Raw genomic sequence first — 16,562 nt, forward strand, 5'->3', positions numbered from 1 at the left:
ACCAGGTGCCTTTGGGAGCTCACATGCAGGAGGTGAAAGCAATGGCCTTCTGCGGCTGTTGCTCCTGAGTACCTGGACTGCTAAGGCATTTGCAATCTCAGATCAAGGAGGATCAAGATTGGGAGCCAGAGATCGACTTCTCCATCAATCTGTCCAAGCCCCTTTTAAAGCTGTCCAGGTGAGTGGCCATCACCACCTCCTGTGGCAGCATATTGCAAACACCAACCACACGTTGCGTGAAGAAGTGTTTCCTTTTATTAGTCCTAATTCTTCCCCTCAGCATTTTCAATGAACGCCCCCTGGTTCTAGTATTGCCCTCGATCTCCCGCTCTGCCTAAGTTCGCAGATTCAGCCTCGCTGGCTACAGGCTGCCTGGCCTCTGCTTCAAAACCTTCAAAGGAGAGCCTAGCGCTTCCCACGGAAGCCCGTTCTACTGAAGAACCGCCCTGTCAGGAAGTTGAGCTGAAAACACATTTCAACCCGTTTGGTCCTGGTCCAGCTTTTTAGGGCAACAGAAAACAACTTTTTTTTTGGAAGCTGGGCCACAACAAAACAAATTCCATAATGACAAATGCAAGCTACTTATGCAGAAAAAATGAAATGCACATACTTAGGAAGGGTGACACTTGGCTTGACAGCAGTACACGTGAAGGGGATCTGGGAGTTTTAGTTTGACCACAAACTGAGCCTGAGTTAACAGTGTGATGCAGCAGCCGAGAAAGCCAATGCAATTCTGGGCTGTATCAATAGGAGTCTAGTGTCTAGATCCAGGGGCGTGATAGTGCCTCTCTATTCTGCATTGGTCAGACCATACCTGACGTACTGTGTCTAGTTCTCGGCACCACGATTCAAGAAGGATGTTGACAAACTGGAGCGGTTTCCAAGGAGGGCGACCAAAACGGTGACAGGTCTGGAATTCATGTCCTACGACACAGGTGTCAAACTCACGGCCCTCCAGATGTTCATGAACTACAATTCCCATCAGCCCTTGCCAATATAGCCAATGCTCATGTTGGGAAGGATTGATGGGAATTGTAGTTCATGAACATCCGGAGGGCCGCGAGTTTGACACCCCTGTCCTGCGAGGAGAGTTTTAGGGAGCTGGGGATGTTTAGTTTGGGGAAGAGAAGGTTACGGGGTGACTTGATAGCCATGTTTAGATATTTGAAGGGATGTCGTGTTGGGGGAGGGAGCAAGTTTGTCTTCTGCTGCCCCAGAGACTGGGACAAAGAGTCATGGATTTAAATACGAGGAAATGAGATTCCACCTGGACATCAGGAAAAACTTCCTGACCGTCAGGGCTGTTTGACAGCAGGATGCACGGCCTTGGAGAGTGGTGGAGTCGCCTTCTTTGGAGGTTTTTCAAGAGAGGCTGGATGGCCACTTGTCAGGAGCGCTCCGATTATGTGTTCCTGCATGGCAGGGGGTTGGACTGGATGGCCTTTGGGGGTCTCTTCCAACTCTAGGATTTGATGAACACCGGCGGGCTTGCGTTAAATTCGCAATTGTGTGTTGTTTCTGTGCTAGTTGGGCTCACAGCCCCCCCCCCCCCGCAGTGCTCCTGGGAGTGGTAGAAGCTCAGCCCTCTTGAGCCCTTCCTGGGCGGGGGAGTGGAACAGAGAGCATGCAATGCCTCCGGAGTAAAGGCAGCCCTGTGTGAATGCTCTGGGCAGCGTGGTGCATTTTGTAACATGGTTCCTTTGTCCTAACCCCGCCCCCCCCCCCACCTCTTTGCTTCTTTGGTTCCTCCTTTGTATCTGTGACGTTTTCCGTGTTTTGTCAAATAAATTATTCTAGTTTATTAATCTTTTTAAAAATTAAAAACACACCTCTAAGCCGTCTGTGGGTTTGGCTTCTTTCTAAGTCTCCGCTTGTCTTACTCCGCCCGAAATTCCCTGCTCCCCCCAAGCTGCGACTGCACGACACGATGCTGCCTCTTATCGGGGGAAAAATACACCTTTGAGAATCGCATTCAGAGGCTCTAGTCCACAGGTGTCAAATTCGCGGCCCTCCAGATGTTATGGACTACAGTTCCCATCATCCCCTGCCAGCATCATGCTGGCAGAGGATGATGGGAACTGTAGTCCATAACATCTGGAGGGCCGCGAATTTGACAGCTATGCGCTAGTCCTTCGTTGGACAAGACACCTTCCCCTACACAAAGATACTTTTGATTCTTTGGAGGAAGAAGAAGAAGAGGAAGAGGAAGAGGAGGAGGAGGAGTTTGGATTTATAGCCCCCCTTTCTCTCCTGCAGGAGACTCAAAGGGGCTTAAAATCTCCTTGCCCTTCCCCCCTCACAACAAACACTCTATGAGACAGGTGGGGCTGAGAGAGCTCCGAGAAGCTGTGACTAGCCCAAGGTCACCCAGCTGGCATGTGTGGGAGTGCACAGGCTAATCTGAATTCCCCAGATAAGCCTCCACAGCTCAGGCGGCAGAGTGGGAATCAAACCCAGTTCCTCCAGATTAGATACACGAGCTCTTAACCTTCTACGCCACTGCTGATGGTGGAACCCACAGGAGTCAAACTTGTGGCCCTCCAGATGTTATGGACTACAGTTCCCATCATCCCCTGCCAGCATGATGGGGACTGTAGTCCATAACATCTGGAGGGTGAGTGTTCAAGGCAGAGGGTGCTGTTGTTGCTTGCCTCTGCGTAAGCAACCCTGGACTTCCTTGGAAGTCTCCCAACCAAGTATTAACCAGGGCTGACCATGTTTAGCTACTGAGATCTGATAACAATAGGGCTCGCCACGGCCACCCAGGTCAGGGCAAAAGACATACAGAGGTGGTTTGCCATTGCTTGCCTCTGCATAGCAACCCTGGATTTCCTCGGTAGGTTCCCAGCTGAGGGCTAACCAGGGCTATCCCCACTGAGCTTCCGAGCGCTCACAAAACCAGGCTATTGTCCGAGCCTTTCAGATCCAGGCCAAAGGCGTAAAGAGGTGGTTGCCGTGGCCCGCCTCTGCCTAGCAACCCTGGATTTCTCCGGTGAACTCTCATCAGCCCTGGTTAGCTTCTGAGATCGGGCAAACCGGGGATACCGAATCTGGGTTCTCCTAGCAGCGATGAAAGGGAACAGGGGGAGAAGCACAGAATGAGAATAACTCTCATTCGGACTCCCTGGAGACATGCACATGTGCCAGCGAGGTGTAGTGGTTAAGAGCAGGAGCACTCTAATCTGGAGGAACCGGGTTTGATTCCCTGCTCTGCCACTTGAGCTGTGGAGGCTTATCTGGGGGATGTGTGCTCCCACACATGCCAGCTGGGTGACCTTGGGCCAGTCACAGTTCAGAGCTCTTTCAGCTCCACCCACCTCACAGGGTGTTTGTTGAGGAGGGGAGGGGAAGGAATTTGTAAGCCCCTTTGAGTCTCCTTACAGGAGAGAAAGGGGCAGAGGTGGGATCCAGCAGGTTCTCACAGGTTCCCAAGAGTAGGTTACTAATTATTGGTGTGTGCCGAGAGGGGGTTACTAATGGGTGATTTTGCCACGTGATTTTTGCCTTAGTTACGCCCCTCCTCTCAGCAGCAGCACGCAGAACTTGAAGCAGTCTAGCAGGAGGTGCACCGGTATGTGTTGCAGCCTGCACCTGCGTGTATTCGTTTCCCGCCCAAGGACCGGCGCAGCGGCTGCGTCCTTGCCACAGCCCCGCCCAGGAATGCCCCGCCCTCAGAATGCCCGGCCACGCCCCCGGTGTGCCCCGCCCAGCCCCATTGGCGCTACGCCACAGTTTGAATCCCACCACCATGGGAACCTGTTACTAAATGTTTTGGATCCCACCACTGGAAAGGGGCGATATAAATCCAAACTCTTCTTCAAACTGGGGGTGGGGGGGGGGTACAAATCTTCAACCTCCCCCCAAGATTATGGAAACACACAAGACTTGTGTTTTACATCTTTTACTTAATAAGGCTTTGCTTTTATGGAGATGGTTCTAGGCAGGGCCCCGGTGGCGCCCCCTGCTGGCCCGGCAAATTCACTGGTTCTTCATCCCTGCCCCCCGCAAGGAAAACGGGGCTTCGGCAGATCTCTTCTCCCTCCTTGAAAGCCCCAGGTAGGCTTTTTTTTTTCAAACAGAAAGCTACGGAAGAGCGCTTCCCAGCCGTCATCGTGTGGGATCAACAAAGGGGGTCTAGTTGGCCCCACGGGGGTCGGCCCAGTCCCACACATGGAGTGACCCGTCAGTAGCAGCGGATAACAGGGTCCGTGGCTTGTAGGGGTGCCAAGTGTGAGTGGTCACCAGTGCCTGTCGATCGGCTCCTTCCGCGCTGCTGAAAACGTGCCCTCGATGGACGAAGAGCGGCTGGGCTTCCTGGGGGGCAGAGCCCCAGCTGTGGGTATCGTAGACACGGACAGTCCCGTCAAAGCCTTTGGGGAGAGGGGAAAAAGGGAAGACGTGTGAGTGCCCATAAAAGTCCGATGTCACACAGTCCTCGAAGGAGAACATAAGAACATAAGAACTAGCTTGCTGGATCAGACCAGAGTCCATCTAGTCCAGCTCTCTGCTACTCGCAGTGGCCCACCAGGTGCCTTTGGGAGCTCACCTGCAGGAGGTGAAAGCAAGGGCCTTCTGCGGCTGCTGCTCCCGATCACCTGGTCTGCTAAGGCATTTGCAATCCCAGATCAAGGAGGGTCAAGAGTGGTAGCCAGAGATCGACTTCTCCTCCATAAATCTGTCCAAGCCCCTTTGAAAGCTATCCAGGTGAGTGGCCATCACCACCTCCTGTGGCAGCATATTCCAAACACCAATCACACGTTGCGTGAAGAAGTGTTTCCTTTTATTAGTCCTCATTCTTCCCCCCAGCATTTTCAATTGATGCCCCCTGGTTCAATGAATGTCCCCTGGAGTGCCAGCATGGCGCAGCGGTGATGAGTGTCGGGCTCAAATCTGGGAGATGTGGGTTCAACCCCCGTCCCCCTGCTTACTTCTCCCATGCAAACTCGCTGGGTGACCGTGGGAGCTGGGTGCTCGGGAGCAACAGCCGCAGAAGGCCCTTGCTTTCACCTCCTGCAGGTGAGCTCCCAAAGACACCTGGTGGGCCACTGCGAGTAGTAGAGAGCTGGACTAGATGGACTCTGGTCTGATCCAGCTGGCTTGTTCTTATGTTCTTATGTGGGCCAGTCACAGCCCAGCCTACCTACAGGGTTGTTGTGAGGACAGAATGGGGGAGAGGCGGATGGACGGTGTAAGCTTTTTCCATCTTGGTTGGGCCCTGACTCCATCTTGGGCCCTGCCTACCCCCTCCCCCTTTCGGCCTTTAGATCGGGTGCCTGTTTTCAACAACTTCTGTTGTTTTAATTGTATTTATTTTTAGTAACTGCTGCTCAAGTTTTCATGGGTTTAAGTTATATTTTTGTATTGATTTGCTGCCTTAGAGAACAGCTGTATCGTGAGCCGCCTCGAGCCCTTCGGGGGTGAGGCGGCCTATAAATTCAACAAACAAATAAATAAACAAGCTGCTTTGGACAGAAAGGTGGGGTATAAACAAAACAACAAAAAATACATGTCCTTTTCCACGAGGGGAGGGGGCTTCTAAGAAACAGCATTTGGTGACACCCAGTGGTGGGATCCAAAAATTTTAGTAACAGGTTCCCATGGTGGTGGGATTCAAACAGTGGCGTAGCGCCAGTGGGGCTGGGCGGGGCACGACGGGGGCGTGGCCGGGCATTCCGGGGGCAGGGCATTCATAATTTCTCTGTTACTGGAAAAAACTCTTACTGTAAAAAAAAAGTTCCTAATTTCCAGCTGGTGTCTTTCTGTCCATCATTTAAACTCATTCTAGCAAGTCCTATCGTCTGCTGCCAACAGAAACAACGACTTCTCCTCTAATGGACTGCCTGTGAAATACTTGATACTTTCAAACACTTAATTTTGTTTCTAGAAATCAAAAGAAGGAGACTTTCCTTAAACAAGGAACTTGACCCTATTTCTAAAACATGTTTTTAAAACAGCCCAACGGGGAGAATGATCCCGTTTTCTACCTTCGCTAACCAGCCATATAGGAAACAACAGGAATTTATGATAATTTTTGGACCTAATGAAATTTCAAATGGAAAAGCAGACCCAATTAGTAACCCCCTCTCGGCACACACAAATAATGAGTAACCCACTCTCGGGAACTGGTGAGAACCTGCTGGCTCTTACCTCTGGTGACACCCCACCCCCCCACCCCTCCTATGTCATGAACATCCAACCCAGTGCTAAACCCCACAGAACAGGGGTGTGCAATTGGCCATGCCAGCAGGGGCTGTTGGGAATTGTAGTCCAAGAACATCTGAAGCACCAGAGTTGGACACCCCTGCCTTAGAAGGTCAAACTCTGCTTAACCTCACCTGATACGGATAGGCACTCGTCCAGCTGGGGAGCAAAGGAGATGCACAGGAACTCCGACCCTGGGAGTTTAGAGGTGGGCATGCACCCCACGGCCATTTTTAGGGGGGTCGCCATATTCCGGGGATCCGTTAGCACCACGCAGCCTCCTGTCGAAAGCCGAGCGATCTGGGGGTGGCCCCCGAGGGACCCTGATGGGCCGTGCCCGACTGCAGCGCGCCACCTCTCCCCTCCCAGGGATGGAGCGACGGGCGCGTCCCCGGTCGCTCCCAAGAGGCCCTGCGGCTGCCTGACGTCTGCGACGAACAGCTGCCCTTTGGTGCTGCAGGCCAGCGCTGTGGTTTGGTCCAGGAACTCCAGAGTGGCCAGTTCGTCGCTGTGGGTGGAGGCTGTGGGGAGAGACACCCCAAGAGGGCGTGAGAAGGGCAGAACAGGCAAAGGTTAGGAACACAGGGAGAGGCCCCCCCAAGTGTCCCATGAATCAAAGAAGCTTCTTTGGTGAACACAAGAGACGGGGGCTTTTCGGTGGCAGCCCCGAGATTCTGGAACAACCTCTCCAGGAAGGTGTATCCCTTCCCCTTGCTTTCAATCCTTGAAGGAGAAGAGTTCAGATTTATATCCAACCCAAGATGGAGTGAAAGACATAGATCTTATTAAACAAATCATAGACAATATGAATAAGATAAAAATAAGAGAAATATGCAGAATTGTAGAAGAAACTAATATTAAAATGGTATAGAACACCAAAACAGTTGGCATATATGATAAGTGGACAGTCCGAAATGTTGGCATTGTGGGGATAAAAATGTAATATATACCCATATGTGGCTAGAATGTCCAGAAGTAAAATATATGTGGGGAAAAGTTATAATATATAGAGAAAAATATGTAAAGGTAAAAATAAAGATAAACATAGATTTATTATTTATAGGCATATTGGATTATACAATAATAGAACAAAGAAAGAGAAAGCTTTTCAAACTCATGATCAGAGTGGCCCATGCAGTAATAGCATTGGGGTGGAAAGACAAAAAAATATGGACAATGCAGAAATGGTTGGAATATATATGGGAGCAAATACAATTAGGAAATTTTTGACATCATGTCAAGAAACCAAATATGGCAAGAAAAACAAAAAGATATGAAGTGGATCTGGACGGAATTCAAAGGCTGGTTAAACGAAATTGGAATCACAGAAGAAAAATGGACAAGAAGATTGAACAGAATGGACCTGCTGCTGCACATCAAAAGAAGAAAAGAAGAGGGGGGAGGGGAAAAAGGGGGGGGAAGGATATGGAGGATGAAATATAAGACATACAATATAAATCTGTAATAATTCCGAAATATCAATAAAAATATTATTTTAAAAAAGATTTATATCCAACCTTTCTCTCCGGTAGGAGACTCAAAGGGGCTGACAATCTCCTTTCCCTTCTCCCCCACCCCCCACAACAAACACCCTGTGAGGTGGGTGGGGCTGAGAGAGCTCCAGAGAACTGTGACTAGCCCAAGGTCACTCAGCTGGCGTGTGTGGGAGTGTACAGGCTGACCTAGTTCACCAGAGAAGTTTTCACAGCTCAAGTGGCAGAGCGGGGAATCAAACCCGGTTCCCCAGATTAGAGTGCACGTGCTCTTAACCACTACGCCATGCTGGCTCGGAAGAAGATAAATGCAATACCTGTCCTGAAGATGGCCTTCCCGGATTCGATCTCAGTCACCTGGATGCTGCTGACCCTGAGCCCGTGCAACACCCAGGCAGACTTCGAGGAAGCCACGGCAATTTTGGCCCAGGTTGGTCCATCTCCTCCTGCAGTCTGGATGGTTCCAGTGGGCTTAATAACACCTATAGATAAGAGGAGGAGGAGAAATTATGACCTTACAAAATTTTATAGAGTTAGGAGGTAATGAGAACTGGTTGGTCTCGAGGGGCATTTGGGAAAGGACAAAGGTTTCACGAATAAGAGGAGAAGGAATAATGGCTAAATGTTTTGAACTATATGAAAAATGTAAAGGGAAAATTTTGGGACATAGTATATGGCTGATGACAAAGACTTTATGATAAGAACATTGAATCAAAAATGGGAGAAGGAAGGTTTTTTAGACACTGGGAAAACAGTTGGAAAAATATAAAGATTGAGAAATATATGGAGTTGGAAAGAAAAGTGATACTGAAATGGTATAGAACACCAAAACAACTAGCATATATGATTAAAGGACTTAGTCCTAAATGCTGGCGCTGCGGAGACCAGGAGGCATATTATAGCCATATAGGGACGGAATGTATAGAAGTGAAAAAATCTTGGACAACCGTAATGCTATATATCGAGAAACTGGTGAAGATTAATATTGGGATAAATAATGATTTAATGTTCATAGGTGTAATGGAGGATAGAAGGGTAGATAAAAAATATAGCTACATGTATAAAATAATGATCAAAGCAGCAGATGCAACAATAGCTTTAGACTGAAAAGAAAAGAAAAAATGGACAATCCAGAAAGGGTTGGAATACATCTGGGAACAAGTGACACTGGACATTTTCGACATAATAACAAAAAAATAAACTGTGGCAAGATAAACAGAGCGAAATTTTGAAGATAGGGACCATATATGCGGGCTGGATGAAAGAAGCTGGAGTCAAGGAGGAGAAATGGGAGAAGAGATTACAAAGAATGAACTTACTGCTGTTTGTTTGATAAAACTATGAAGAAAATACAGGGGAAAAATGTATTGTTTGAAAACGAGTGAAGAAGAGTATTAATATAAAATGGAATATTCAAATGATACAATAAAAAAAATTATATTAAAAAAAATAACACCTGTAGGACCAAGTGACAGACAGAGAGGGACAGACGAAGGCTTCATGCAATTCCACAGGGCCTGTAAGATGGAGCTGTTCCACCGGGCCTACAGCTGAGGCAGCTACGACTCACCGTCCGCCGGTTTCCCTCTTTCCTCTCCCCTTTCCACATGGTGTCGTGCTTAAGAGCAGGTGGGTTCTAATCTGGATAACCGGGTTTGAGTCCCCACTCCTCCACCTAAGTGGCAGAGGCTTATCTGGGGAACCAGATGTGTTTCCGCACTCTGATGTTCCTGCTGGGTGACCTTGGGCCAATCACAGTTCTCTCAGGACTCTCTCAGCCCCACCTGCCTCGCAAGGTGTCTGTTGTGGGGAGAGGAAGGGAAAGGAGCTTGTCAGCCATCTTGAGTCTCCTTGCAGGAGAGAAAGATGGGGTGTAAATCCAAACTCGTCTTCTTCTTCATTACCTTTCTTATGTAGGCAGAGGAGATTTTAGTAAGTAAATTATTGGGATTTTACTGCCCTCGGGAACATCTTTCAGTGACAGGCAAGGCTGCTGGGTTCTGCCCACTATTTTACTGTATTTGAAATTGTGTTTGTACTATGTTGGAAGACGCCCCAAGCCTGTAAGAACCATGGCTTTCCGACATCTCAAATAAAATAAATATCTAAATCAGAGATTAATAAGTTAGTGTGGGGGTGAAATTGCGGGGTGGGGGGCTGCTACCTTCCTGTCCTGTTTGTAGGTCAAATTAAGAAGAAGAAGAAGAAGAAGAAGAAGAAGAAGAAGAAGAAGAAGAAGAAGAAGAAGAAGAAGAAGATGAAGAGGAAGAAGAAGATGAAGAGGAGGAGGAGGAAGAGGAAGAAGAAGAAGAAGAAGAAGAAGAGGAGGAGGAGGAGGAGTAGTTTGGATTTATATCCCCCTTTCTCTCCTGCAGGAGACTCAAAGGGGCTTAAAATCTCCTTGCCCTTCCCCCCTCACAACAAGCACCCTGTGAGGTGGGTGGGGCTGAGAGAACTCCGAGAAACTGTGACTAGCCCAAGGTCACCCAGCTGGCGTGTGTGGGAGTGCACAGGCTAATCTGAATTCCCCAGATAAGCCTCCACAGCTCAAGTGGCAGAGCGGGGAATCGAACCCGGTTCCTCCAGATTAGAACGCACCTGCTCTTAACCACTACACCACTATCCCGAACAGAGTTTGGATTTATTCCCCACCTTTCTCTCTTTTCCCTTCCTCTCCCTACAACAGACACCTTGCGAGGCAGGTGGGGCTGAGAGAGTTCCGAGAGAACTGTGACCGGCCCAAGGTCACCCAGCAGGCTTCATGTGCAGGAGGGGGAAAACAAATCTAGTTCAGCAGATAAGAGACTGCCGCTCATGTGGAAGAGGGCGGAATCATACCCGGTTCTCCGGATTAGAATCCACCTGCTCTTAACCAGTACGCCACGCTGGCTCTTTACTGCGAGGGGCTGGCCAAAATGGATCCAGGATCCAATGCAGATCCGGCCATCTCACCTACTTGATTTTTTCCCTGGTCCTTCGGTGATGTGGCTGGCCCCCACACGGGCCAGGGCCTTTACGGCTCTGGCCCGGTGGAACGCTCTTCCTCCAGCTGTCTGGGTTCTGCATGACGTTAAGAGTTCTTGGCAGGCCCTGTTTGTAAGATTGAGTTGTTCCTACTGCCTTTGGAGGAACTGGCCTCTGATGGTGTTCCCTCCTGTGGCCTCCTTGACATCTGGGCTGGCCATTTGTCAGTTCAATCCAGACTCCTCATGCCTCCCTTTAGAGGGAATTTAAAAAACTGGAATGCTGGACGTTTCACTCTATTTCATTGAGAGTTCTTCCATAATCCTTGGAATTAAATTTTTAGTTTTTTATCGCTGCTTTTAAATGTTTAACTATTTTATATTGTTACTTCCCTACATGTTGTACGCCGCCCAGAGCCCTTAGGGATGGGGCGGCAAGCCTCACAAGCAGTGGTCAATAATAATAAATAAATCTGCTTCAAATTACCATAGCCCAGCCTGAGTCTGCAAGGCACGGTGGTCTCCAGATAGACCCCTGAGCTGCAACCACCTCAAGACCTCTGCAGTCACTTACCCGCGTCGTCCTGCTCCAGGCGCCAAACCTGCAGGGAACCGTTCGGCGGCCCGCTGGTCACCAACGAGCTGCAGGTGCAAGAAGCAAAGGGAAGGCAAAGGAGTGAGAGAAGGAAAGCAGCCGACCTTCCCTTCCTGGCTAATTACGGCTCTGACTCCCTGCAGGAGTTTCGTGTTAGAAGCGGTCCCTGTTTCAGGTTGGCCAGCCCTCAAGTCACCGATTCCATCTTTCTGGCTCCAGGAGCAGCAGTGGCATAGGAGGTTAAGAGCTCGTGTATCTAATCTGGAGGAACCGGGTTTGATTCCCCGCTCTGCTGCCTGAGCTGTGGAGGCTTCTCTGGGGGATTCAGATTTATTTATTTATTTTATTTATTCTTTCGATTTCTATACCGCCCCATCCCCGAAGGGCTCTGCACTCCCACACACGCCAGCTGGGTGACCTTGGGCTAGTCACAGGTCTTCTGAGCTCTCTCTGCTCCACCCACCTCCCAGGGTGTTTGTTGTGAGGGGGGAAGGGCCAGGAGATTGTCAGCCCCTTTGAGTCTCCTGCAGGAGAGAAAGGGGGGATATAAATCCAAACTCTTCTTCTTCTTCTTCTAGCAATGAACAGCAATCTAGGGTTTGTTTGTTTGTTTAAGTTTCTGCCAGAAGCTGATAATAAGCAACGCCCCTCCCTCATCAGTGCAGAGAGAAAGCACGCTGTATTAGAACTCATGCGCTGCTTTTACAATTAAAAGCGGCAGCAGCTAAGAAGACCTATGAAGCAAATCTCCATTTCCCCCTCCTTGTTTAGATATTTGAAGGGATGTCATGTCGGTGAGGGAGCATGGCTATCATGTCCCCCCTTAACCTTCTCTTCTCCACACTTAACATCCCCAGCTCCCTAAGTCTCTCCTCGCAGGGCATGGACTCCAGACCTTTGACCATTTTTGGTCACCCTCCTCTGGACCCGTTCCAGCTTGTCAATATCCTTCTTGAATTGCAGGGCCCAGAACTGTACACAATATTTCAGGTGAGGTGTAACCAATGCAGACTAGAGAGGTACAATTACATCCCTCGATGTAGACACTATACTCCTATTGATACAGCTCAGAATCACATTGGCTTTCTTGGCCTTCACAAACACACTGCTGACTCATAGTACCTTTGTGGTCCTCTAAGACTCCCAGATCCCTTTTGCATGTAGTTTTGTCAAGCCAGGTGACACCCATGATGTCTGACCAATGGAGAAGAGAGGTACAATTACGTCCCTCGATCTAGACACTAGACTCCTACTGATACAGCCCAGAATCGCAGCGGCTTTCTTAAACTACTGTCACTGTTTGGGCTGTTTACACCACAGTGGACTTGGACAATTATTTACTTGGAGTGTTTGTCTTGATTTGTTGATTGTTGCATGGTGTATGTTGCTTTGTTTGTTGATATGTTTGTATGCGTTCATCTTTATCTTTATTTATTCCGTCTGTTCACTTTAAATATTAGTCACATTAAAATTTGGCACTCCTCATAGGCTGTGTAGACTTTTGCCTGGATACTAAGAAATACACACGTTGCACTCTGGCTGTATCAAATCTTATATATTGATCTTACATATAATTAATCAACTAAACACCTCTATTTATATTTACATTTCCTCCATTTTACTGACAGAGTTCTTCAAGATACAGTAAAAGTCTTCCAACATTTGTAACTAAACATAAATAACCACTTAGACTTTTGCCTGTAGCCTAGGTCCGTGGTGGCTAACCTTTGGCACTCCAGATGTTATGGACTACAATTCCCATCAGCCCCAATTGGCCATGCTGGCAGGGGCTGATGGGAATTGTAGTCCGTGAACATCTGTGTTGCAGGCTTGCTTCAGTGTTGGGTTTGTTCTGCTACACGTCGTCTTTTGAGGTTTTCCCTCAAAGCCTGGTACTTTTCTCAGGCTCAAGGAAAGATCCGTCCAGTCTAGTCCATGCCCCCAGTCTCTGGATTTGAGCATCCACAAACAGGGCCACGACAAAAATTAGATCAATGATTACCAACCGTCAGAAAAGAAAACCAGGTCTAGCCCACTCTTCCCTGGAAATTAAGTGCTTTTCAAATGACCCCCCCCGCACCCCAAGGAATCCTTGCCAGTCTCAATAAACAGCTTGGTCTCTCCTACAAGAGGAGCTGTAGCTTCCAAGCACCCTATCCAGAGGTGGGATCCAGCAGGTTCTCACCAGTTCCCGAGAGTGGGTTACTAATTATTTGTGTGTGCCGAGAGGGGGTTACTAATTGGGTCTGCTTTTCTGTTAGAAATCCCATTAGGTCCAAAAATCAGAAAGCCCTGTTGTTTCCTATGTGGCTGGTTAGCAAAGGTAGAAAACGGGATAATTTTCCCAGTTCGGCTGTTTCAAAAACATGTTTTAGAAATGTGGTCAAGTTCCTTGTTGAAGGAAAGTCTCCTTATTTTGATTTCTAGAAACAAAATTAAGTATTTGAAAGTATGAAGTATTTGACAGGCGGCCAATTAGAGGAGAAGTCGTTGTTTCTGTTGGCAGCAGACGATAGGACTTGCTAGAATGAGTTTAAATTATGGACAGAAAGAGACCAGCTGGAAATTAGGAACTTTTTTTTTACATTAAGAGTTTTTTACAGTAACAGAGAAATTATTAATGCCCCGCCCTGGAATGCCCGGCCACGCCCCCGTCGTGCCCAGCCCAGCCCCATTGGCGCTACGCCACTGTTTGAATCCCACCACCATGGGAACCTGTTACTAAAATTTTTGGATCCCACCCCTGACCCTACCTGGTTCCTGGGACATGCTTCAGGCTGTAGGTCGGGCGGTCGGAAAATCCACCACATCCAATCTTAAAATCTCTTTCGGGACACAGTCCCTGCAAAAGCGAAGGAGCTGCATGAAAGACGCTGGGCGGACAGGCGGGGAAGTAACCTCCGCCAATCTGATTAGCCAACGCCTGAAGAGACGACCCCCGACATAACGTCTTCCGGCCCTTTTTACCTGGTTGTCCTTCGCACACAGCCTGGGGGGCAAAAGCAATTGGAGAACTTCATGCCGCTCTTGGTTGCCGTATCCTGCCACGCAGACCGCTAGAAACAGAATCACAAACCAATCTCAGAGTTCAGGAGCTGAGGCCAGGAGAGAGGCGGACTGTAAATAACATCAACATGATCAAGAACTGGCGACCAGGGTTCACTACCCTGGGGGGGGGGGGGGGGGGGGGGAGCAACCCCGTTATGGAAACAGGGACACAACTGGTATGCCCCTATGTTCATACACACAAGGTGGCAAATTACAAGCACATGGTACAGAGTCCAATGGGGAAGCAGAGAGCGCTGCTTACTTTTTTCTCCCGTCCACTCGATGACCCGGGTGGGCTCTTGAAGCTCAAAGGTGTGGAGGTCATTGTACCTGCACAAGATAAGAAGGGTTTGGATTTATATCCCACTTTTCTCTCCTGTAACAAGACTCAAGGTGGCTTGCAAACTCCTTTCCCTTCCTCTCCCCACCGCAGACCCCTTGTGAGGCAGGTGGGGCTGAGAGAGTCCTGAGAGAACTGTGATTGGCCCGAGGGCACCCAGCAGGAACGCAGGAGTGCGGAAACACACCTGGTTCACCAGATGCTTCCTCTCTGCCCCTCAGGTGTTGGGAATCATCCTGGCAGCTCGAGAACTGCAACCTGCGGGACCAGCCACCGCGGTGTTCACAGGCATTTTCTTCAAAGCAGATCGGGCAGCCTGAGCGGCACCTCCCTGAGCCGCTGCTAACTGGGCTTAGTGGGAGCCCAGTTTAAATCCTGGTCCTCTCCTGCAGATCTGCCTGGTGCCAAGGGGCTAGAGAGCATACACAAAGAGGGAGGGGCCTTTGCCCGTTAAGCCAACTTTTAAGGACCCTCCAGCGCCCTTCCCAGAGAGGTGGATCTCAAACTGCAGCCACCCCCCAGGCTGCTATTCTCCTGACTGGGCCAGCCTGGGGAACTGGTTGGTATCTGGTATAGAGGTCAGCTTGCAACCTGATGACACCTCCCAATGCCCCACTTGGGACTAACTCTACTCGCCAGAAGTCAGTTGGACCATCAGCTAGCAACCCGTTAAAGACACTCCTCCCAATGCCCCCCGCAGGACTAGCCACTCCGCAGGGTCGTTGGATCATCAGCGGGCATCCTGATGACACCTCCCAATGCCCCCCTTGGGACTAGCCTACCTCGCCAAGTGGATTTGGATCCTCAGCTGGCAACCTGATGACGCTACTCCCAATGCCCCACTTGGGACTAGCCTACCTCGCAGGGTCGTTGGGCCATCAGCGGGCAACCTGATGACACCTCCCAATGCCCCACTTGGGACTAGCTCTCACCCGCTTGGGGTCGTTTAGCGGACCATCAGCTGGCAACCTGAGGAGCACCTCAATGCCCCACGCTTCTGGGACCCCAGCCTACCTCGCAGGGTCGTTGGACCATCAGCTGGCAACCTGAAGACACCTCCCAATGCCCCACTTGGGACTAGCCTACCTCGCAGGGTCGTTGGACCATCAGCGGGCAACCTGATGACACCTCCCAATGCCCCACTTGGGACTAGCCTACCTCGCTTGGGGTGGTTAGCGGATCATCAGCGGGCAACCTGAAGTGGCCTCCCAATGCCCCACTTGGGACTAGCCTACCTCGCAGGGTCGTTGGATCATCAGCTGGCAACCTGAAGACACCTCCCAATGCCCCACTTGGGACTAGCCTACCTCGCAGGGTCGTTGGGCCATCAGCGGGCAACCTGATGACACCTCCCAATGCCCCACTTGGGACTAGCCTACCTCGCAGGGTCGTTGGACCATCAGCTGGCAACCTGAAGACACCTCCCAATGCCCCACTTGGGACTAGCCTACCTCGCAGGGTCGTTGGGCCATCAGCGGGCAACCTGATGACACCTCCCAATGCCCCCCACCTCTGGGACTGGGGCCACCTCGCAGGGTCGCGGGAGACGCTGTCCTGAAGCACACCTCCCACGCCCCACTCTTGGGACCCCAGCCTACCTGCTTGGGGTCGTTGGGCCATCAGCGGGCAACCTGATGACACCTCCCAATGCCCCACTTGGGACTAGCCTACCTCGCAGGGTCGTTGGACCATCAGCTGGCAACCTGAAGACACCTCCCAATGCTCCACTTGGGACTAGGGCCACCGCAGGGCCTGGGCCACGGCAACCTGATGACACTTCCCCAATGCCCCTACCTCCTGGGGCTTCCACTGCAGAGGGTCGTTGGATCATCAGCGGGCAACCTGATGACACCTCCCAATGCCCCACTTGGGACTAGCCTACCTCGCAGGGTCGTTGGACCATCAAGCGGGCAACCTGGAAG

General features: G+C 50.1%; 2 protein-coding genes across 2 annotated transcripts in view; both read right to left on the reverse strand.

Annotated features, from left to right (window-relative positions):
- The window catches only part of LOC125430749 (beta-arrestin-1-like), a 19,708-nt gene extending 15,597 nt beyond the window's left edge, over positions 1 to 4,111 (reverse strand). The window contains exons 1-3 of the mRNA XM_048492942.1: positions 3,983 to 4,111; positions 3,046 to 3,060; positions 1,881 to 1,936 (exon numbers count right to left, since the gene is read on the reverse strand). Coding sequence (XP_048348899.1) covers positions 1,881 to 1,936; positions 3,046 to 3,060; positions 3,983 to 4,111 — 200 coding nt within the window. The remainder of the gene's footprint in view (positions 1 to 1,880; positions 1,937 to 3,045; positions 3,061 to 3,982) is intronic.
- LOC125430750 (WD repeat-containing protein 73-like) lies at positions 3,886 to 16,260 on the reverse strand. Its single transcript, XM_048492943.1, has 8 exons — positions 16,169 to 16,260; positions 14,563 to 14,630; positions 14,220 to 14,308; positions 14,006 to 14,094; positions 11,232 to 11,299; positions 8,012 to 8,176; positions 6,336 to 6,722; positions 3,886 to 4,370 (listed from the first exon to the last, which is right to left on the reverse strand). Exons 1-8 carry the CDS (start codon positions 16,258 to 16,260, stop codon positions 4,135 to 4,137), a joined length of 1,194 nt encoding a protein of 397 aa, XP_048348900.1. The 3' UTR covers positions 3,886 to 4,134.
- Positions 16,261 to 16,562: the final 302 nt, after the last annotated feature.

This window comes from Sphaerodactylus townsendi, linkage group LG04 (assembly GCF_021028975.2).
Source record: "Sphaerodactylus townsendi isolate TG3544 linkage group LG04, MPM_Stown_v2.3, whole genome shotgun sequence".
Classification (NCBI taxonomy): Eukaryota; Metazoa; Chordata; class Lepidosauria; order Squamata; family Sphaerodactylidae; genus Sphaerodactylus; species Sphaerodactylus townsendi.

Coding starts and splice junctions, on each gene's coding strand:
- LOC125430750 (XM_048492943.1), bottom strand. CDS start 16,260: ATGGCCCAACGACCCCAAGCAGGTAGGCTGGGGTCCCAAGAGTGGGGC. Junction 14,631..16,168: donor GTCTCCCGCGACCCTGCGAG/GTGGCCCCAGTC, acceptor TATCTTGTGCAG/GTACAATGACCTCCACACCT. Junction 14,095..14,219: donor TGTGTGCGAAGGACAACCAG/GTAAAAAGGGCC, acceptor TCGCTTTTGCAG/GGACTGTGTCCCGAAAGAGA.